This window comes from Pelophylax lessonae (genome assembly GCF_965119305.1).
Source record: "Pelophylax lessonae genome assembly, chromosome: 11".
NCBI lineage: Eukaryota > Metazoa > Chordata > Amphibia > Anura > Ranidae > Pelophylax > Pelophylax lessonae.
Genome location: NC_138778.1, coordinates 179,659,944 through 179,682,583, shown reverse-complemented (window position 1 = coordinate 179,682,583; position 22,640 = coordinate 179,659,944). Strand labels below are relative to the sequence as shown.

General features: G+C 41.7%; 2 protein-coding genes across 2 annotated transcripts in view; both read right to left on the bottom strand.

Annotated features, from left to right (window-relative positions):
- Positions 1-5,070, bottom strand: part of LOC309566192 (integrin alpha-IIb-like) — a 98,354-nt gene extending 93,284 nt beyond the window's left edge. Inside the window, exon 1 of the mRNA XM_082271278.1 lies at positions 4,946-5,070. Within this exon, the coding sequence (XP_082127404.1) occupies positions 4,946-5,061 (116 nt within the window). The 5' untranslated portion in view covers positions 5,062-5,070. The remainder of the gene's footprint in view (positions 1-4,945) is intronic.
- A 3,978-nt stretch (positions 5,071-9,048) lies between these two features.
- LOC309566191 (integrin alpha-IIb-like) overlaps positions 9,049-22,640 on the bottom strand; it is a 110,297-nt gene continuing 96,705 nt past the window's right edge. Inside the window, exons 24-30 of the mRNA XM_082271277.1 lie at positions 19,836-19,944; positions 19,316-19,462; positions 16,630-16,797; positions 15,241-15,354; positions 14,518-14,619; positions 9,397-9,519; positions 9,049-9,284 (exon numbers count right to left, since the gene is read on the bottom strand). Coding sequence (XP_082127403.1) covers positions 9,219-9,284; positions 9,397-9,519; positions 14,518-14,619; positions 15,241-15,354; positions 16,630-16,797; positions 19,316-19,462; positions 19,836-19,944 — 829 coding nt within the window. The 3' untranslated portion in view covers positions 9,049-9,218. The remainder of the gene's footprint in view (positions 9,285-9,396; positions 9,520-14,517; positions 14,620-15,240; positions 15,355-16,629; positions 16,798-19,315; positions 19,463-19,835; positions 19,945-22,640) is intronic.

Genomic DNA, 22,640 nt, shown 5'->3' with positions numbered 1-22,640 from the left:
TATGATGTTAGTGTACACTGTGTACGTTCGTCTCTAATTGTAGAGGCCCGCCTTAAGGTCAAGTATTCCTAGGGCTTTGATAAAAATGGCACAAACCAAAGGTTCCCTATTTATATAACATTGACCCTGTATTAGTGCCTAGCATAGCCAGAAGAACCCACCCTGGGGTAGGCCTCTCATGTGACCCTTGCTTGCAAATGAAGAGGGAAACATAGAGGACGTGACCACTCATGCACATTACTACCCCCTCTTGCTCACGCGCTCGCTTAAAGATAGATTTCAGAGAGTGGTGGATAATGAGGCTTACTCTGAATGATCTAAGGTCATCAGTGGTGTACCCCAAGGTTCAGTGTTGGGACCTTTACTTTTTAATATCTTAATGATATAGGGTCTGGGATTAAAAGTACAATTTCAGTCTTTGCAGATGACACCAAGCAATGCAGTGGAATAACTTCCTTACAGGATGTCTCCAATTTAAAAGCCAACCTCAATGCACTGTTTCATTGGGCAACTATGTGGCAAATGAGGTTTGATGTTTATAAATGTAAAGTTTTGCACTTGGGGGTAAAGAATATGCATGCATCATACATACTAGGTGGAGTACAAATGGGGGAATCCATACCAGAGAAGGATCTGGGTGTTCTGGTAGATTATAACCTTAATAAGAGCATGTAATGCCAAGCTGCGTTTTCCAAAGCAAGCAAAGTCCTTTCTTGTATTAACAGAGGCATGGACTCCAGAGAGCGAGATATCATTTTGTCCCTGTACAAATCATTTATAAGACCTCATCTGCAATATGTAGTTCAGTTTTGGGCACCGGTTCTCAAAAAGGATATCAAGGAACTGGAGAAAGTGCAGAGAAGGGCAACCAAACTGATAAGAGGCATGGAGGAGCTCAGCTATGAGGATAGATTAGAGGAACTAAATGTATTCTCTCTTGAGAAAAGGAGATTAAGGGGGGGATATGATCAACATGTATAAATACATAAGGGGTCCATATAGTGAACTTGGTGTTGAGTTATTCACTTTAAGGTCATCACAGAGGGCAAGGGGGCACTCTCTACATCTAGAGGAAAAGAGATTTTGTCTCCAAATATGGAAAGGTTTCTTCAGAGAGAGCTGTGAAAATGTGGAATAGACTTCCTCCAGAGGTGGTTCTGGCCAGCTCAGTAGATTGCTTTAAAAAAGGCCTGGATTATTTTTTAGGTGTACAAAATATAACTGGGTACGAATATCTTTAGGTAAAGTTGATCCAGGGAATATCCGATTGTCTCTTGGGGGATCAGGAAGGAATTTTGTCCTCTGCTGTAGCAAATTGGATCATGCTTTGCTGGGGGTTTTTTGCATTCCTCCTAGATCAACTGTGGTTATAGGATTGTGTATATGGGATTGTATGGTTGGGTTTTCTTCATGGTTTTTTAATGGTTGAGCAAGATGGACTTGTGTCTTTTTTAAACCTAACTACAGTGCCTTGCGAAAGTATTCGGCCCCCTTGAACTTTGCGACCTTTTGCCACATTTCAGGCTTCAAACATAAAGATATAAAACTGTAATTTTTTTGTGAAGAATCAACAACAAGTGGGACACAATCATGAAGTGGAACGAAATCTATTGGATATTTCAAACTTTGTTAACAAATAAAAAGCTGAAAAATTGGGCGTGCAAAATTATTCAGCCCCTTTATTTTCAGTGCAGCAAACTTTCTCCAGAAGTTCAGTGAGGATCTCTGAATGATCCAATGTTGACCTAAATGACTAATGATGATAAATAGAATCCACCTGTGTGTAATCAAGTCTCCGTATAAATGCACCTGCACTGTGATAGTCTCAGAGGTCCGTTTAAAGCGCAGAGAGCATCATGAAGAACAAGGAACACACCAGGCAGGTCCGAGATACTGTTGTGGAGAAGTTTAAAGCCGGATTTGGATACAAAAAGATTTCCCTAGCTTTAAACATCCCAAGGAGCACTGTGCAAGCGATAATATTGAAATGGAAGGAGTATCAGACCACTGCAAATCTACGAAGACCTGGCCGTCCCTCTAAACTTTCAGCTCATACAAGGAGAAGACTGATCAGAGATGCAGCCAAGAGGCCCATGATCACTCTGGATGAACTGCAGAGATTTACAGCTGAGGTGGGAGACTCTGTCCATAGGACAACAATCAGTCGTATACTGCACAAATCTGGCCTTTATGGAAGAGTGGCAAGAAGAAAGCCATTTCTTAAAGATATCCATAAAAAGTGTCGTTTAAAGTTTGCCACAAGCCACCTGGGAGACACACCAAACATGTGGAAGAAGGTGCTCTGGTCAGATGAAACCAAAATTGAACTTTTTGGCAACAATGCAAAACGTTATGTTTGGCGTAAAAGCAACACAGCTCATCACCCTGAACACACCATCCCCACTGTCAAACATGGTGGTGGCAGCATCATGGTTTGGGCCTGCTTTTCTTCAGCAGGGACAGGGAAGATGGTTAAAATTGATGGGAAGATGGATGGAGCCAAATACAGGACCATTCTGGAAGAAAACCTGATGGAGTCTGCAAAAGACCTGAGACTGGGACGGAGATTTGTCTTCCAACAAGACCATGATCCAAAACCTAAAGCAAAATCTACAATGGAACGGTTCACAAATAAACATATCCAGGTGTTAGAATGGCCAAGTCAAAGTCCAGACCTGAATCCAATCGAGAATCTGTGGAAAGAACTGAAAACTGCTGTTCACAAACGCTCTCCATCCAACCTCACTGAGCTCGAGCTGTTTTGCAAGGAGGACTGGGCAAAAATTTCAGTCTCTCGATGTGCAAAACTGATAGAGACATACCCGAATCGACTTACAGTTGTAATTGCAGCAAAAGGTGGCGCTACAAAGTATTAACTTAAGGGGGCTGAATAATTTTGCACGCCCAATTTTTCAGTTTTTTATTTGTTAAAAAAGTTTGAAATATCCAATAAATTTCGTTCCACTTCATGATTGTGTCCCACTTGTTGATGATTCTTCACAAACAATTACAGTTTTATATCTTTATGTTTGAAGCCTGAAATGCGGCAAAAGGTCAAAAAGTTCAAGGGGGCCGAATACTTTCGCAATGCACTGTATGTAACCTGGTTTGCTCCAGTCTTGAGCTGGTGTTTTGAGGGACATAAACAAGACATTAAAGGGTATTGCTAGGGAAAAAAACCTTTATTTCTAGTTTTTGAGTGGGGAAGGGTTAGACCATCTGTCAATTCTTTATTGGTGCTTGTGTCACTACTTGGGAGATTCACCCCCTCAATTTGTACTGTGTATTGTGTCACACCTTTTTATATAAAGTGTCCCTCTTTTCTATTTTAAAAAGTTGGAAGGTATGAATCAGGGTACTGAGGAGTACTGAGGTAGGGTGCTGTGATTTTTTTAGGATGCTGTATACTGCAACCTTTTGGCTCCTCCCATCACCCATGATCTGCCTGCATTGCATAGAAAAGCACAGAGACTCACCGATGACATCACTGGGTGAAATAATTAAATTTGCATGTTAATATGCTGTAGTAATGTATACATTCTAGTAGTGATCGACCGTTATCGGTTTTTCATTGCTGATACTGATATTTTGGTCAATGCATATCGGTATCGGCCGATATGGGCCGATATTTTGGTACATTTAAAAAAAAAATTTTGATAGGTACTGTTGTGGAGGGATCTGGGGGTCTAAAAGACCCCAAACCCCTCCTCTGCACTTAAAAGCATTCAAAACGTCAAGTTTGGTTGTTTTAAATGCTGTCTTTTTTTTTAATCTGGTACCAGTCATGACATCACTTCCGGGTTTTGACATGGAGACCCGATCAGAGCCGAATGCGGCTTTGATCGGGTCTTCGGCGGCCATGCAGGCTGGTTGCCCGGCAACTGATATAGGCAATATCAGTCAACTTGGTGGCTGATTCCGATATATCGGGGAAAGTGCAGATCAGCCCTCGATATATCGGCTTTGCCGATAATCGGTCGATCCCTACATTCTAGCACACACTGCTGCAATGCACTGCAACACCTTGTGAATGGCACCAAAAAAACGCACTTAACACACCTGCATTACAGCATGTGACAACACACAGTAATGCATTACTAATTGTGTGCGTGCAGATCACATTAACATGCAACAAAACTATGGGTAACATGCTGTATAAGACCGCACTAGTAAGAATGGGGCAGTTAGTGATGATGGGGGTTGTCCTGAGGTATAAGAAGGGGGGAGTATCAGTGATAAAGTGGGTTTTCCTGAGCAGGGTTATAAGTGGCGGAGGTATTAGTGATGACGAGGGTTGTCTCTAGTTAAAAGGGATTATGTGTTAGTGATAGAAGGTGTTGACAAGGGTTGTACCAGGTTATAGGGGGGTTTGCTCCTGGATATGGGTGGGTTAGTGATGACTAGGGTTTTAAGGGGCAATGTTAGGGAAGGAGGGAGTAGTCCAGAGTTACAAGGTGGTGTTAGTGATGGAGGAGGTTGTCCTGAACAGGTTATAAGTGGCCGAGGTTTTAGTGATGAGGGAGGTTGTCCTGAGTTAAAAAAAGGTGGGGGGGGGGGGGTTAGTGATGACGGGGACTGACAGGGGATAGCCAGGGTTTTAAGGGGCAATGTTAGTGATGGAGGAAGAAGTCCAGAATTTACAAGGGGGTGTTAGTAATGGAGGAGGTTGACAGTGACTGTCCAGGGTTATAAAGGGGATGTAAGTGATGATAGGAGTAGTCCTTATGCTGCAGTCTCAGTAACTGAAACATAAATGAAAAACCCAACATGTCAGGTGACACTAACTCAAACGACCTCGGTAGTTGGGTGGAGCTGGTACCTTATATCGCTCAATGACAGCTTATCATTTACCGGAAATATCCATGTTGGATGGAATGCCTGCTAAAAGGAAGCCACCATTCTCTAGTATAAAGCATGTAGAGCCATTCGCATTTTATATACATACCGTTTATCTGCAGTTTGGTAGAAGTCAAAGGAAAATCCAAAGTAGCTTCCTTTAGGTCCATAAAAGATTTGTGGGTTGTGTATATCCAGATTTAGGGCATGATTAGAGGAAAGCATCACAGGTAGCAGAAACAGCAGCATGGTGTTCAGTCCCATTCCAAAGTGAGTAAACCACACTCAGACCTCTCTTCCTCCTCCTATAATCTAAATATATATATCAGCAGATATCTTCTCTACAGCTCCCACCTCTACGCTGCTTCTCAGAAACTTCCTGGAACACCTCTGTACCATCTTCCCCCCACTGCTCTTTATCAGATGCTCTTTCTCATTTGTATTTTTGCACAATTTCCTCTACTATCAGCAATTTCTTTACCAGGTCATGTGCCATTTTATTCCCTAGAAACCATTAACTTCCACTCTTGAAGTCTGTATAACTAGCAAGTTGTCTTTGAATGCAATCATGCTTTGCTTAACCACTTTACCACCGGAGGATTTTGCTGTCTTACGTCCAGGCCACTTTTTGCGATTCGGCACAGTGCGACTTTAACTGACAATTGCACAGTCGTGCGACGCCGTACCCAAACAAAATTTACTTTTTTTTTCCACAAACAGAGCTTTCTTTTGGTGGTATTTGATCACCTGTGCGATTTTTACTTTTTGCGCTATAAACAAAAAAAATAACAATATTTTTCAAATTTTTTTATATGAAATTCCCCCCCCCAAAAAAATGTAAAAATCAATTTTTTTTTACATTTTTGGCCAATTTGTTTTCTGCTACATATTTTTGGTAAAAAAAAAATCACAATAAGCGTATTTTGATTGGTTTGCGCAAAAGTTATTGCGTTTACTAACTAAGGGAAAGATTTCTGTCATTTTTGGGGTTTTTTTTTGTAACGAGTAATGGTGGCGATCTGCAATTTTTTTTTTTTGCGGGACTGCGACATTGCGGCGAACAGATCGGACCCTTGACTGACATTTTTGACACTTTTGGGGGTACCAGTGACATTACTGCAGTAATCAGTGCTATAAATATGCACTGTTACTGTAAAAACGACACTGGCAAGGAAGGGGTTAATTTTTATTGGAGAGGGAGGGGTTAATGTATGCCTGGTGCTTACTGATGTGTGTGGGGGGAGGTGACTGAGTGACACAGGCACAGATCGCAGGTTCAGCTATGCTGAACCCTGCAATCTGTCACTGTTTGTCACTTAGGAGATCCGCCCGCTCTGTTTACACAAGCGGGCGGATCTCCAAACTCGATTCCCCGACAATCGGGGAAGAGCGGCGGCGATCGCCGCTGCTTCTCCCCTGGCCCGACTCCCGCTGTGACTGAAAACAGTGGGAGCGAGCCTCCGGCGGCGCGCGAGCGCCTCCCACAAGGGGAGGAGTACAGGGACGTAGGTCTACGTCGCTGGACGGAATCGAGCCACTTTGCCGCAGTACAGTCCCAGTGACTGGTCGGCAAGTGGTTAAAGAGATCCAGTCAACAGACCATTCATTTCAGCAACCATCTTTCTATAAGATTATTTGTGCATTTAGTATATTTCATGCATGCTGTTAATAATAAAACCTGCCTAGTGTAGGTATTCAAAAGCCATGAGATTGCTGCTGGGGGCCACTATCTTGGATGAGGTGTCAGTAAGCCAAGCTAACTCAGAGCTGTCAATTAAAAGACACTATAATGTTCCCCTTGGGAAGGGAGTTGGGGGATGAAGAGAAGGGAGGTGAATAGAAAAAAAAAAAGAATGAAAAGAAATAAAGTTGCAGGAGGCTTCAAAGAAAGGAATCAGGAGAAGGCGAGGCAGAAAGAAAGAAAGGAAGGAGGAAAGGGAAAAAGGAAGAAAAGGACTGAAGTGAAAGGAAGGGTCAAAGGATGCAAGGGAAGGGATGGTAGGTGGAAGGCAGAAAGGAAGGGAAGGTGGAAGGAATGGGTAGAAGGAAGGAAAGAGGGAAGGAAGGGTAGGAGGAAGAACAGCAAGACGCAAACTCTCCCTCACTGTTTTATCACTAATGTGTTTGGGTAGAATGGGTCAATGCATTAAAAACCTCATCAGTCTTACTGTACTGTGGTTTTGAATAAACCTGAGGGTGACCAAACAAACAGTACTAATAAGAACACACTTTGGGGAAGATTTACTAAAACCGGTGTACTCAGACTCTGGTGCAGCTGTGCATGGTAGCCAATCAGCTTCTAAGCTCAGCTTGTTAAATTAAACTTTGACAATAAAACCTGGAAACTGATTAGTTTCTATGCAGAGCTGCACCAGATTTTGCACGCTCCTGTTTTATTAAACCCCCCCCCCCCCCTCTGAATATGTACAGACCCTCCTTTCATGGTGAACCAATAATGCAATAGGATTGTGTAAATGTATTGGCTTTTAGCAGGTGTTGGGATAAGACTGGAATTTACTGCTAGATACCAGTGAAAGAAGTGCTGATCCTTTAACTAGCATTCTTGCCATATTTTAGCGAAATTCCACAGGGGGAACCCAGTGAAATGTACAGATGCTGCAGTAGAGATCGGTTACTTGGTACAGGGAGGCTGGGGGGCTGATCTAAACACTTTTGTTTAATGGAAGAGGGAGAAGTCAGAATTCATAGACATTCAACAAGAAAAATTATTTAACAGGTACGCTCTACTCCATATGAAAAGTAACCCCCATACAAGATACTGGTACAAAATAAATCATTATTGGCTAATCAATGCATATGCCACATGTGAGTTTATTTCAAATGGATTAAAGATAGTGACTCAACATTGGGGTTTTTCTGCTACACACACCTTACAACTGGGAAAACCTCACCATTACTAAGATTCCCTCATAACAGGGGACAACCCAGGTCATCAGTAACACCCCCCTTTATAACCCAAGACAACCCCTATCAAACCTTATCGTTACAATCACCCCCCACCACCTCTTATACAGTAACCTAGGAAATCCTATGTCATCACTAATACTCCCTATTTAACTAGGGCCAACCCTCATCATTACTAAGACCCCACATATAACTCAAAAAAATGCTTGTCAACACTAATACCCCTCCTGGGACCAACCCCATTAACACCAATACCCCTCTCTTATAACCTAGGACAACCTCGTTATCACTTACCCCCCTTCCTCATAACCTGGGACAAACTCCATCATAACTAACACCCACTCCCCTTATTACCCAGACCAACTCTCATCATCACTAAGGCAGGCCATAAATAGTGGGATTTTTTTTTGACATTCTAGTTGTACCCAAGTCGATTGATGGATCAACTTGGGTGCAATCAGCTTGCCCATAGATGGATCGAATCTCGGCTGGTCCCTGCTGAACCAGCTGAGATTCAACCACCTATGGCCGGACTAACACCTGTCTATGGCAGTGCTGCAAGCATAGCTGATAAACATCTACCTTATATGTATTTCATGTGTGCCGTTAGCCTGGAGTTCCGCATTAATGTCTTCGTACATAAACAAAAACTGCATCAATGTGAATCTTTGTCTTCTTTATTCTGCTGTAGGATCAACAGCGGCTTGCCCTAAATTCCCCATAAAGCTGATATATGTTGGACAGTTGAGCTATTTTTTTCCATATCCAACAAAGTATATTTTCATTATTATTTACATTAATTGATACGTTCATCTGTTATTGGTTAGGCTCGGCCCTGTGGTCAGCAGGAGGATGGCCTCTCATAACCTTCCCATCATTTATCTAGTGCAGTCTAAAAAATAAAGATGCATATGGTTAACTGTTATGGGTCACACATATCTTTTTCTTTCCCTTTAATTTTTATAATGGAGAGGAGCTGTCAGGGTAACATAAAGCATAACTAAACTCTCTTATCCTTTAGAGCCAAGGAAGCTGCCATCTTAGCCTCTGTTTGATCTGCAGTTGCCATGTTGCTGCACATATAATCTGATATGACACCAGCAATTTGACAAAGGACAGTTTGCTTAAGAGCACAATCAACTGTAATGGGTATCATTCCTGGCATGCCTTGAATGCAACATTTTGGGAAACAGTTAAATTATTGGGCTTACAGAATACTTTATTAATCCCAAAGGGAAATTGGGAAGTTTAGTTTAATCGTACCTATAGAGAATCTATAAGTACAACAGGAACAACACGTACAACAGAAAGGCTACAAGAGCTAATACTTATTCAATACTTTAATAGCAAGTTGGCAAACATTTATTGAGTGTTTACAATATTGTACAAAACTGTAAAGCATTTGTGTTTAATTTCTATTAAAATAAAAAAAAGAACAGGCAATAAAATGTAATTCATTATTTGTCTTCGGTTAAATCTTCCTGATCATCTGATGGGGGTCGTGTCCTTCTGAAGAATCCCAGCTGCAAAATAAAATAATAAAACATTAATATTTATTTAGAATAAATAAAATATTTCTTAGATTGACTTTTATGGGAAAGCAGTTGACATGACAGCGGCCATTTTGCAGCTCACCTTCCACATGACAAATACAAACAATGCCAAGATAAGCAGCCCCCCAAGAACTCCTAGGATTATCCACCACATAGGAATCTCCTTCTGCCCATCTGGAGTCACCCACTGAACCACTGTGACAGCCTAAGAGAAAGGGATATCAGAGAGGAAAAATACTGTAAGAAATCATAGCTTAAATTTTATATATGTCCAAAATGTAAAATTATCATATTCATTTCCACATTGTATTTCAATTACCCCTAACCTCTCCCTGTTAATTTGAACAATCTTGACGTTTGTAAACTTTGTGAAGATCCCCACACATTTACTTCCTTGAGTTCACTGTCCTGTGATTAGCCACTGCTGTGCCACACATTTCACAGAGCCTGCCTCCTAAACTACAGATGCGGAATCTCTTTGTTACATAAGCCAATCTCTGACCTCCTCAGATGAAGAAAGAAACTAGCGGATTTCATATTTCCTGTTGCTTGGTGAACACTGGCCAAATCTTGGAAGCAATTGACCCTTAACTTTGTGGAGGTGAAACAGTCCCCACTATGGTACATATGACATTTACTGCAATGACACCCATTCTACATTTTTCAAGACATGGTCCCCATGACTAGAATAAAATCACCATATTAACCTAGATTTTCCCCTTCTCTTGCTCTGAGACCACCTCAGTCCCCACAAAACCTAGGCTGCCATATGCCTGGCTGTACCTAACTGGTTTACTACTCCTGTCCCTTAATTTCAAATTCTTAATTCTTTCCCTCCTGCTAAAACCCTCCCCTCCTCTTATTTTTTTTCACTATTCTTTTCTTTTCCACTACTCTTTCTTTTCTCCATCCTTTGGCTTAATTCTTCTTGACCTATGCCTTTTCCTATTCTTCTTACTCTTTCTACTAGCAATAAATGCCATATGATGTACAACCCGGCAACATAACGATCACCACCACCACTGACCTTCAACACATATGATCCCGGCATATTGAACCACTTTAATCTAAACCACAGTTACCAGTTGTCCTCTTCTTAACCAACCAGATAATACTTAACTTGTCACACACCTATATTTTCTGTGATATTTGATCTTTCCCCACCCCTACTTTTTCCTTATACTCTGCTTATTTTTTTTGCTCTACAACCCCATTACATACCCTTGTGGTGTTTTTAGAATTATTCCAGTTATTGGTATAATACAGCCCTGAGCCCTCACAATTTCCACTAGCATAATCGCATTAGGCGATGGTAAATAAGCTGTGGGTGAGCGTGGAGCCGTATAAGAGGGGGGGCAGGCACCGGCCAGGGCTATCTTAATGAGCAGTGCCCAGGGGCCTCAGCTGCATGGGGGGGCCCTGCACTTTCCCTGGCTCCCTGCAACACTCCCCTGTCTTCCAATCAAGTTAGCCTGTCCCTTGGAGATCTTCAATATCTCCTGAGGCAACTGGAGTTGGTAGGCAGAGCCAGGGGTGTGGCTGCCTCCTCCACTCCTCCCAAAGACTCGTTCACTCAAGCGGAGGACAGACCACAGCAGCCCTGGGAGTGTTCATATCCAGCAATGCTGTAAGTGACTGAGAACATTGTCATGGCATACCGCCCTAACCTGCCACTATTTCACCCTATACAGTACTATCCAAACCTGCCATTATACTGCCCTATACTACCCAAACCCAGCACTATACCACCATATACTACACAATATTGTTAAAGTTGTTGTTCTTATTATTTATTTTTGTAACTTAATTCTGCAAAAAAAAAAAATAAACTCTCACAGGATGCATCTGCCCACACATCAGGAAACCTAGGGATGACGCCTAAGAATATTTATGATGATTTTTACTTATAGGAAGGGATGAACTGAGAGATACCTCTCCACCTCAGTTTGTCATTGAACTCTATCTCCTCTTAGTGACTGTCTATACTGCAGTAAACGACTTAGGGGTTCTAATCAACAGATAGAAATCGCCCTACTCAATGCTTCTAAATTCAGTCCATTAGTTCCATTCTTCCTGGATCTAAAAAGCGTCCTGACTGCAAAATAATATTGACTCCTGGCCACTGATAACTAGGAGATATGAGAACAACTTAGAAATAAAACCCCTCCCCACCAGGGGTGTTGCTAGGTGGAAAAAAGACCAGGGGTGTTCTGCCTCTCCAGTCTAAGCATTCAGTTTGTCACATATACCTAGTGCAAACAGGTTGGCCAAGAAACACATTAACCTTTAAATTTATCGTTCATTTATCGATCGGCTGGCAGATTTTCAAAACCGTTCCTTCGATTTTTCGGCTCTGAAAAGTTGAAAACGATTTTCTATTTGTGCCCATTAACTGGATGAAAAATGGACGATTGGACCAAATGACAGATTTTCGAACGATTTTTCGGCAGGTGTATGGCCAGCATAAGTTTTCAGTGGCCAGGAGTCAGAAATATTTTGCAGTCAGGATGCTTTTTAAGTCCAGGAAGAATGGAAGTAATAGATTGAATTTAGGAGCATAGAGTAGAGTAATTTCGATCAGTTGATTAGAACCCCTACGCTTCCTTTTTGTACTTCCTTTAGTTGTTTACTGCAGTATAGACAGAGCCACTAAGGAGATAGAGTTCAATGACAAATTGAGGTAGAGAGGTATCTCTCAGTTCACCCCTTCCAATAAGTAAAAAACACACATCAAACAAATCTACTTTAATAAAGTCCTAAATATTCTTAGGCGTTGTCCCTAGGTTTCCCGGTGCGCGGGCAGACACACCCTATGAAAATTGAATAATACCAAAAAGAGGGATTTTTTGTTATGTTATAAGAGGCCATTGTTGTTATTTATAATTCTGCATAAAACATTTAACAGTGTCATTTCATGAGATCATTCATTAAGTTGTGTTTAGGGGGGCGGGGCAGGGTGGGGCGGGGTAGGGTAGGTGGCCAGTAACTCTTAAGGCCTGGCTAGTAGTTTAGGACTTTTGATTTTGAGCCCTGGTATAATATACATAGGTGCTTTGGTCCAGCTTGTACCAATGTCCCTAGGTATTTAAAATACCTAAAGAATGCAAATATGGGTGCGCTAAGTAGGGGTAAAGCTGCTACCTGAACTATACCTAGTGAAATGGTGTTGAAAAAATAGGTGCGCTAAACAAATATAGTAAATAAATACCGTATGTGCACATATAAATGGACAAACGAGTGGTATGCAAATACACAATCAATAAATCATGCTGAACGTGATGCAGTGAAAACTTGAAAATCCAAATAGGTGCAAAAAAACTGATATGAGTCCACAAAGTCCAATTAAGAGGTTTTCACCAAAGGTGTATCGTGAAATATAAGAAATCAACTTCAAGTGATATTTCCCGTGCTGTGAAACAGTGATTCCCACCACCGACAGGCTTTCCTCCTTACCAGATGAGATAAGGTTAGGCGCAGAGTGAAGACTCAAATAAGCCGGTTGGAAAGGAGGAAATTTCCACTGTAATTCCACCCTGTGAGATGACCTAAATTAGCCTCTTACCAGAGGGCACATAAATCAAAGGCACAGGAAAATCTCCTAAATGGATATCTCTTCTATGGATCGGATACCAGTTGTCCCCTCTGCTAAACATGTACGTCCGTTTTCTTGTTGTACTCCCCAGGATATCATGTGAGGAACAAGAAATAAGCAGACGATAGTGTAATACCCCCGAGATGTTTATTAAAATGAGGTAATTCACTTACATAGGTATGCGGGGAAACAAGCAAGAGTATCCAATGAGTACGCCTATACCCGGCTGCAGATCGGGCAATGCGCGACGTCTGTGGCGGCGCGACACGCCTCCTCCCTGAAGCGTTTCCTCTGACAAGGCTTCTGCTGAGGCCCTCCTATCTCAGCAGAAGCCTTGTCAGAGGAAACGGGTCAGAGTGGAGGCGTGTCGCGCCGCCACAAACGTCACGCATTGCCCGATCTGCAGCCGGGTATAGGCGTACTCATTGGATACTCTTGCTTGTTTCCCCGCATACCTATGTAAGTGAATTACCTCATTTTAATAAACATCTCGGGGGTATTACACTATCGTCTGCTTATTTCTTGTTCCTCACATGATATCCTGGGGAGTACAACAAGAAAACGGACGTACATGTTTAGCGGAGGGGACAACTGGTATCCGATCCATAGAAGAGATATCCATTTAGGAGATTTTCCTGTGCCTTTGATTTATGCGCCCTCTGGTAAGAGGCTAATTTAGGTCATCTCACAGGGTGGAATTACAGTGGAAATTTCCTCCTTTCCAACCGGCTTATTTGAGTCTTCACTCTGTGCCTAACCTTATCTCATCTGGTAAGGAGGAAAGCCTGTCGGTGGTGGGAATCACTGTTTCACAGCACGGGAAATATCACTTGAAGTTGATTTCTTATATTTCACGATACACCTTTAATGAAAACCTCTTAATTGGACTTGGTGGACTCATATCAGTTTTTTTGCACCTATTTGGATTTTCAAGTTTTCACTGCATCACGTTCAGCATGATTTATTGATTGTGTATTTGCATACCACTCGTTTGTCCATTTATATGTGCACATACGGTATTTATTTACTATATTTGTTTAGCGCACCTATTTTTTCAACATATTTAATATACCTAGCTGATGCTGCTGGAAGCTGGAAATTACTTAAGCAGACACTGCTACTCCAGTGATCTTCACTTACTTCTGGGCCCAGTGTTGAGCAATTGGCCTTGTGAATACAGGCCGTTCAAGTCGGCCGTTCAGCATGGGCACTATTCAGAACCAATGTAACTATGTAGAACATACCAATACCCGGAATTATTATTTAATTATTGTACTTTTTATATGCCTTTTCAAAACTTAACAAACCTAATAGAACTCTTTGTGAAAGTGAATTCATTTGAATTACTCCCTCTTGTTTTCCATCACAAACATTCACAGTATAATGAAGTAGAACTCATCTGTTCAACGGTTCTGCACCAGTGCCAGCCTTCGTGCCTCTTCATTGGCCAGCAGGGGGATGATGTCATTCCTGCGCATGGGCAAGATGCTATCATCCCAGCACTCAGAGACTGACCTGTCGCTGTAAGCTGAGCTGCACAAGCAATTTATTGAGAATTGTGTATAATGGACCTCCAAAAGTGCTCAAAAATGGAGGCCCCAGGGAACGTACTTGCTTTTCTGGGTCCTTAACAGTGGTAGGTTTTATCCTGTAGGGGACACCGGTCACCTGGAAGTAACCTCGGGAAGTCAGATTGAAGGGCTGCTGAGGTCTCTGTTGGAGAAAAAAACTTAAATTACATGTAAACCCAATCGTCAAAATTTACATATTAGCTTTGTTATGTTTGTGTAATTTCAAAAGTATTCTAAAAAATGTTTAAATCTGAGGCCGAATCCAATTTTTTATCATCCAGTTACACTCAAAATATTGCAAGCTATGTAGACCTTTACTTTACAAATGGAACCTCTTACACACCAAAAGCTGAGCCCACATGGTGGCACAGGGTCCAACAGTAAGAGGGCCCAGTATGATTTACTAGCTTGCATGGACAATGCACAGATTCATTTTAAGGCTTTCCACATGGCTTTCAGCTCCCCCAGTAGGTCACAATTTACTAAATATAAATTGGAGCCCAGTAGGATAACTTTGCCGCTTATCCTGATCTCTTGACCTCCATACTTGTTCCTGAGCAGTGCCTCAGCAGATATTGAAGACAGAGGATTAAAATGACAAACAGGCGACTGGCAGAGATCAGCAGTAGAAGATGCTGTATTTTTCTTATTACAAGTTTCTTTTAACAAATTCAATTTACTTACAAGCTCCTGAGAAACTTCGGGACTACTTTAAGCAGCCCCTGCTTGGTAATCACCACCATGCCAAAATGTTTACACTTACCTTCATGAAGCTGGAAATCCATACTATGGACTCAAGTGCTACCGTCACCCTCTTTCCCTTTTCCAAATTCTCTATGACGCACTCAGCCTTCCAGCAGGCTGAGTCACCGCAGCTCTGTAAAAATTACATATTCATCCTGTATGTCTATTATATACAAACAGATACAAAAAAGAAAACTTTAACCACTTGCCATCCAGCTTATGTATATAAACGTCCTGGGCAGCAAGTAAAGTTATACCAAGACCATGGCGGCAAACTTCAGCCATTATTCTCCTAACGTTTTTTTTAAGTCAGGGTTCTGTCAAAATAGCCAACTCGTCAAAATCTCAAACCACATCACTTCCGCTGACTCTCCGGCATCAGTAATTGCAGATTTTTGACGAGTTTTCTCAAAAACCCGGCAGTATACACTATGGTACATGCTATAATGAGTAAACATTGTTAGTCCACCTGCTAATAACCAACAACATGGTTGCCTCCAAGGCGGCGACAACTTTTTTTTCTTCTTACCAGCTGTTCTGTCAAAACAGCCAACTCATAGTTTACTGTATCACAGAACAACGGTGAAAACAGGTAACTCGTCGAAATCTCCAAATACAGCTGCTGGGGTGGTGATGTGGTTGGAGATTTTGATGAGTTGGCTCTTTTGCCAGAACACCTGCGATTGGCTTTTTTGTAAAAGGGATACAGGCAGCTTTACAGCACTCAGAAGGTAAGTGCTCATCCACAGTAAGCAGTCAGAATAGTTGGCTACAGGGGAGATAGAGGAACATCAATTCACTAAGTTTCTCTGTGAGCAATTGCCCGGAAAGCAACAAGGATTTTGTCACTTCATTTACAGTGCTGCCATTTATTCAATCATTAATTTTTTTTTTAAGTTATGCTATGTGAATGGGAACCTATAACAAATATAATGTGGTTGTTATCCAAATTTGGCTGCAAAAGTGGAAACACACTTTGGGGTCTATGTATAAAAAAAAACTTGTGTCAGTCATTTGCACAGGCACTAATCATTTTTACCATATTTTGCATAAGACATTTATTTCCTAGGTTCATCACTGCCATATAGTGGCAATAATGTTGTTTTTTTCCTTATTTAGAGATTTCAGGAACAGTACCACATTTTTAACCCTAGATGGCACTGACAGTCCTAGGAAATAAACATATTCGACAATATATGGAGAAAATATCTTGCATTTGTCTGAATGATTGACATATTCGCACAGCAATTTTTTTATGCATAGACCTCTTAGTCTACATATGTGCAGTTCCAGATGTTTGACTTGACTTGAAGGATGTGTAAAGATCAGCTATATTTGCTGCAGACTGATTCATAAAATTAGCCAAACAGTGGAGATGGGTCATGGAAGATATAGTAATGATTTTTACCAGTGTAATAGGCTGTTTGTGCTTGGGTTCATCTTTGGTGCTTGTGCTGTTGTCGGTCCCTGTATTCCCACCATCTTGATCCATGCCTGATACCTCTCTCTTCTTCAGTGTATGATCGCCTCCCTTACTAAAGTTTGAAGGCGTTTCAGTTGGTTTGGCAATGTCCAGCTGAGAAGCACAAATAATAAAGATTTAGCCAATGCTAGTGGGCTGCATTCAAATTTATAACATTATCAAAACAATCACTTTATCACAAAGGTGGTTGATGTGAAGCTGTGTTTTGCCCAGGGGGTTCACTTAGTTGCTCCCCTTTTGTTTGCATCCCACCTCTCTAGAGCAGGAGTCTCCAAACATTCCAAAGGACCATTTTATTGGCTTTCAGACTTTGAGGGGGCCATACTGTAGCCAGTGTGAGTACAAAATGTCCAAAATACTCCATCATCGGTATCAGTGGGAGAATGGTGCCCTATTGTCGGTGTCAGTGGGAGGAATGGTGCCCCATTGTTAGTATCAGTGGGAGGAATAGTAACCCGCTGTTGGTGTCAGTGGGGGGAATAGTGCCTCAAGGGCCAGATAAAGGCAAGCAAAGGGGTGCATCCGGCCCCCGGGCCACAGTTTGAAGACCACCGCTCTAGAACAAATAAAACTATACATTACTTTTAGAAAGGGGAAATGTATGTGTCTTTGCCCTCCCATTATTAGCAGCACTGGCTGCCTGAGTAGCCTATCGGCATGCCTGAGTGCAGTGACATGGGACAGTAGCAGAATCCTTAGCCCTTTCTAAGTTCTGACAAGACTGACTGTGAGCTTGCACAGGGAATTAACACTACACTATGATAGGGGGAGAGAAAGGAAGGTAAGATGATACCAGCAAAGGAGGGGGGGGGGGGGGGGCACAGGTTCACTTACAGGTCATTGAGCAATATAAAATAGATACCATTCATTCCATAATATAGCCCCTTTGTATTTTAATCATGGGCTGGATAGTGCTGAATCTTAGTTCCAATTTGCCCCCTGCTGATGATATTTCACTTGTGTTTATATATATATATATATATATATATATACACATACATATATACACACACATACATACATATATACATACACATACATACATATATACATACACATACATACATATATACACAGTATATATATATATATTAGAGATCGACAGGTTTATATATATATATATATATATATATATATATATATATATATATCGAAGGCTGATATGCACTTTCCCCGATATATCGGAATTGGCCTTTTGATTTACCGATATGGACGATATTTCGGGAAAGTGCATGTACCGGGGTGATGCCTTCAGCTAGAGGTACCGTTGTCCATAGCCGACGGTCAGCTGTCTTGTAATGACAACCGATGCGGCTGGGAAGCCGCTCGGCTGTCATTCCAAGGAGCGGAAGGGGACGACCCCCCCTCCCGCCACCTTCCGCGGCTCGCCCGGGTCTCCCGTCCCACCGGGAATCCTACCTCCACCGCTGCCGTCTGACCGGGTCTCCATTTCATGACATGACATCACTTCCTGGTACTGGCGGAGCCGAATTTTAAAACTTACAGCATTCAAAACAGCCAAACTTGGCGTTTTGAATGCTTTTAATGTCCGAAAATATCGGCCGATACCGAAATCCGATGACCAAAAAATCGGTATCGGCGGTAAAAAAACTATATTGGTCAATCACTAATATATATATATATATATATATATATATATATATATATATATATATATATAGTTACTAAACCCAATCATTAAAATCCCATAAAATCTTTAGCATGTTTAAGTAACTTCAAAAGTAATATTTTAATCTGTACCTCTCAATAAAATAATTGCTGGTGATCTGGCTATGAAGGTCCTTGTTCAAGCACTTCTTGCTTAAGAGTGATAACGTTCTGTCCCTGTCATGCAAGACTTTTTCTATTTTGTTATTTTTGTATCTCTTCCTTCAAATTTTTTCTTTGCCGGTTCCTCTCCTTTCCCACTTTCTTTCTTAATTAAACACCTAAAGCCTTTTTTACTTGTGTCCTAATTTCCCTCTAACAAAATGATGGCAAGTCCCGTGACTACAATACAGAGATGTATAGTAGCTAAGTAGAACTACTTCACTACTGTACTTAAGTACCGAAAGCTGGTATCTGTACTTTCCTAGAGTAGAATTTTTTTCTCCTACTTCCACTTTTACTTCACTACATTTTTTCAATGATTTCAATACTTCTACTCCGATATTTTTTTTTTGTGCTGCATAGTTACTCGTTACTATTATAAAAATTACCACTGCCAGAACAGTAGATGGCAGGTTTCATGAAACTCAAAACATGTGTATTATCAGCGCATAAGAAAATAAAAGCTACTGTATGTATAAATAAAAGCTGCTTTTGACTTCTTTCTTTAATAACTAGATAACACAGTACTTGTACTTTTACTTTCAGTACTTGGAGTAGCAAAATTTTTTAAAAAACTACTTGCAATATTTAAGTACAAAAAATGTTGAATACTTTAGTACTTCTACTCAAGTCACTTTTTGATCGAGCACTTCCACTTCTACTCAAGTCACTTTTTGATCGAGCACTTATACTTTTACTCAAGTATGGGTTTCGAGTACTTTATACAACTCTGCTATAATACCACCCTTTAGTTTTATGAAGTGGGCATTACGTTCCTGACCTGCAAATAGTTGAGATCAGCATAGGTGCAGTTCAGTTGTTCATCAGCCTTCAGAAGCAGTGGATATAGGAAAATGTCATCTTCATAGCGTTCAGGACTCTCAATAACCAACTTGACGTGGACAGTGCCTGGACCAGCATTGTGCAACTAATGGTAAGGATAAAAATGTAGTTAATATTGGGATTACTTTGTTATTTTGATGCTCCACATTGATTTGACACCATCATACCCATTCCATTAGTTTTCAGGGAAGATCAACAGATATTTTGCATTACCAAAATGCTTTCAGTGGTATTATTAACAGACCAAAAGAAAGCATACAAGACGTTTATTGTTAGGATTTACATACACTTAAATTTAGATATTTTTTATTATGGTCTTTCATCAGATCAAATAAAGAGACAACTGAATAGGGAAGAGAACAGATGGATTTGGTTCCAGTAGAAAAACAGTCCCCCTAAATGAGGGAAAATTGGGAGGTATGGGTTATATAATATGGAAAAATCCTTTAAATGATTACCTCGTAAACATGCGTCACTATCTCCCCTTTATCCTGTGGCTTATTATATTCTTCTTCTTTAGGCTTCCAGTTGGGTAAGGGGAGTACAAAATCAGAAGGAAACGAATTCCTGGGGATTGATATGGAATAATAAATTTTTCAGCATTATTCCTCTAAATGCATGCAATAAATAAATAAATAATTAGCTTAAAGTTTTATGAAAGGATATTTACAATACACTTTATTGTCAAAAGTATTGGGACACCTGCCTTGACACGTACATGAACTTTAATGCCTTCCCAGTCTTAGTCCATAGGGTGCAATATTGAGTTGGCCCACCCTTTGCAGCTATAACAGCTTCAGCTCTTCTGGGAAGGCTTTCCACAAGGTTTAGGAGTGTGTCTATGGGAATGCTTGACCATTCTTCCAGAAGCGCATTTGTGAGGTAAGCCATTGATGTTGGAAGAGAAGGCCTGGCTCGCAGTCTCCGCTCTAATTCATCCCAAAGGTATTCTATCGGATTGAGGTTAGGACTCTGTGGAGGTCAGTCAAGTTCCTCCATCCCAAATTCGCTCATCCATGTATTTATGGGCCTTGCTTTGTGCGCTGGTTCAAATAATTTGGTAGAGAGGGGATTATGGTGTGGGGTTGTTTTTCAGGGATGGGCTTGGCCCCTTAGTTCTAGTGGAGGGAACTTTTAAGGTGTTAACATACCAAGAGATTTTGGACAATTTCATGCTCCCACCTTTGTGGGAACAGTTTGGGGAGTGCCCCTTCCTGTTCCAACATGACTGCGCACCAATGCACAAAGCTCACAATGTATGTCTAACATTTACAATCCCCCTTCCAGATGGCTGGTATCTTATCAGAACAACTGTTAAAGCCACTCTTTAGATATATTAAAAACAAACAAACCTCAAAAAGTGGGAAACTTGGGCATCAGCCTTTTGGCAGAAAGAACGTATAGTGCATTTTACACACACCACATCTCTTTCCTGTTTCATTCAAGAAATGGGCTTTACATTTTTGACACGCTGGCACAAGGGTCCCATCAACCCTTGACAATGTGTTTCTGCAGGTGCCCTCTCAGTGTTGGCATTGTCTCCAACAAGAGGGCACATATATTTTGGAGTTGTTCATTTCTTCTGAGACCTTTCTGGTCTGGTGTTCAAGTTTACTGACGTCCAGTTGGGGCAGGACTCAGTGGCATACTTACTTCATCTGACTTCTATGTCATCCAAATGCTATAAAACATTGCTTATGTACCAACTGTTAAATGTGGCAAACTCTTGCATCTCTCTCTACTGGAAGCAAGCAACACCTCCACCAATAAAGGCTTGGTTACAAATGATCAGACAAATATATTAGATGAAGGACATTCTTGCCTCTGCAAAATTTAGGGAGGAGCAATTTCAAAACCCTGCTTTTATTAGATTGAATACACCCTTTCCTCCACCTTTTTTTTTAACATATCTCACCTCCTAAACAAAGTACCAGTTTGCTTGTTTTATCTGGACTCGGTCTTTGTTTTTAGCAGCTGAGGTAGACCTGTGGGTCCAAGTACAGGGCTACCCTCAGGGGACTGACATTTCCTTCAACAAACATCTCCTGATGGCAAGAGTGGCCGAGTTTGAACTGTTGGGAAGGTTTCTTCCCCCCTTCCCCAATTCCCTACCCCTATACACCTCCTCCTTTTTTTTTTTTTTTTTTTTGCACACTGTGGTTCCATTTGCTAGACCCTGCTTCCATACTGTGTCCTGTGAACTACTCAGCTCCCACCATCCCAATCTCCACAGCATAGACCCTATTCTATAGTCCAAAGATATGAACTGGGAGAGATAACTGGATTCCAGGAAGAGTGCACAGGAAACAATGGCTCTGAGTTCCTGACATGGTGAACCATGTTTTTCTATTTTCACTTATGAAACAGATACGACAAAACACTTACAGTGGTAAATTTAACAGAACCAAAGGTAGCAACTATGAGGAGATCATTGTATTGCTCTGCACATACAGTGGCGGCCGGTGTACTGAGGGCGCAGGGAGTTCAATGGGGATTTTTTTTTTTTTTTGGCATCACCAGATTAGAGCCAGAGGCTCTAATAGGGCGATGCAAAGGGTGGACCCGGGGCGCAGAGCAGTGCGTCCCGAGCCCACCCATTGTGTGACAATAGCGAATGAAAATTCTCCTGTCCGATACGCGCTTCCTGATTGGCCGCAAGGCAAACCTCACTACATTGGGAGCACGCATGCTGGTCACTACATTGGGGGCATGTACGCTGGTCACTGCATTGGGGGCATGTACGCTGGTCACTGCATTGAAGGGGGCATGTACAGTGGTCACTGCATTGAAAGGGGGCACGCTGGTAACTGTGCATTGAAAGGGGGCACGCTGGTCACTGCATCGGGGGCATGTATGCTGGTCACTGCATTTGGAGCATGTACGCTGGTCACTGCATTGGGGGCATGTACGCTGGTCACTGCATTGGGGGCATGTACGCTGGTCACTGCATTGGGGGCATGTACGCTGGTCACTGCATTGGGGGCATGTACGCTGGTCACTGCATTGAAAGGGGGCACGCTGGTCACTGTACATTGAAAGGGGGCACGCTGGTCACTGTACATTGAAAGGGGGCACACTGGTCACTGTGCATTAAAAGGGGGCACGCTGGTCACTGTGCATTGAAAGGGGGCATACTGGTCACTGTGCATTGAAAGGGGGCACGCTGGTCACTGTGCATTGAAAGGGGGCACGCTGGTCACTGTGCATTGAAAGGGGGCACGCTGGTCACTGTGCATTGAAAGGGGGCACGCTGGTCACTGTGC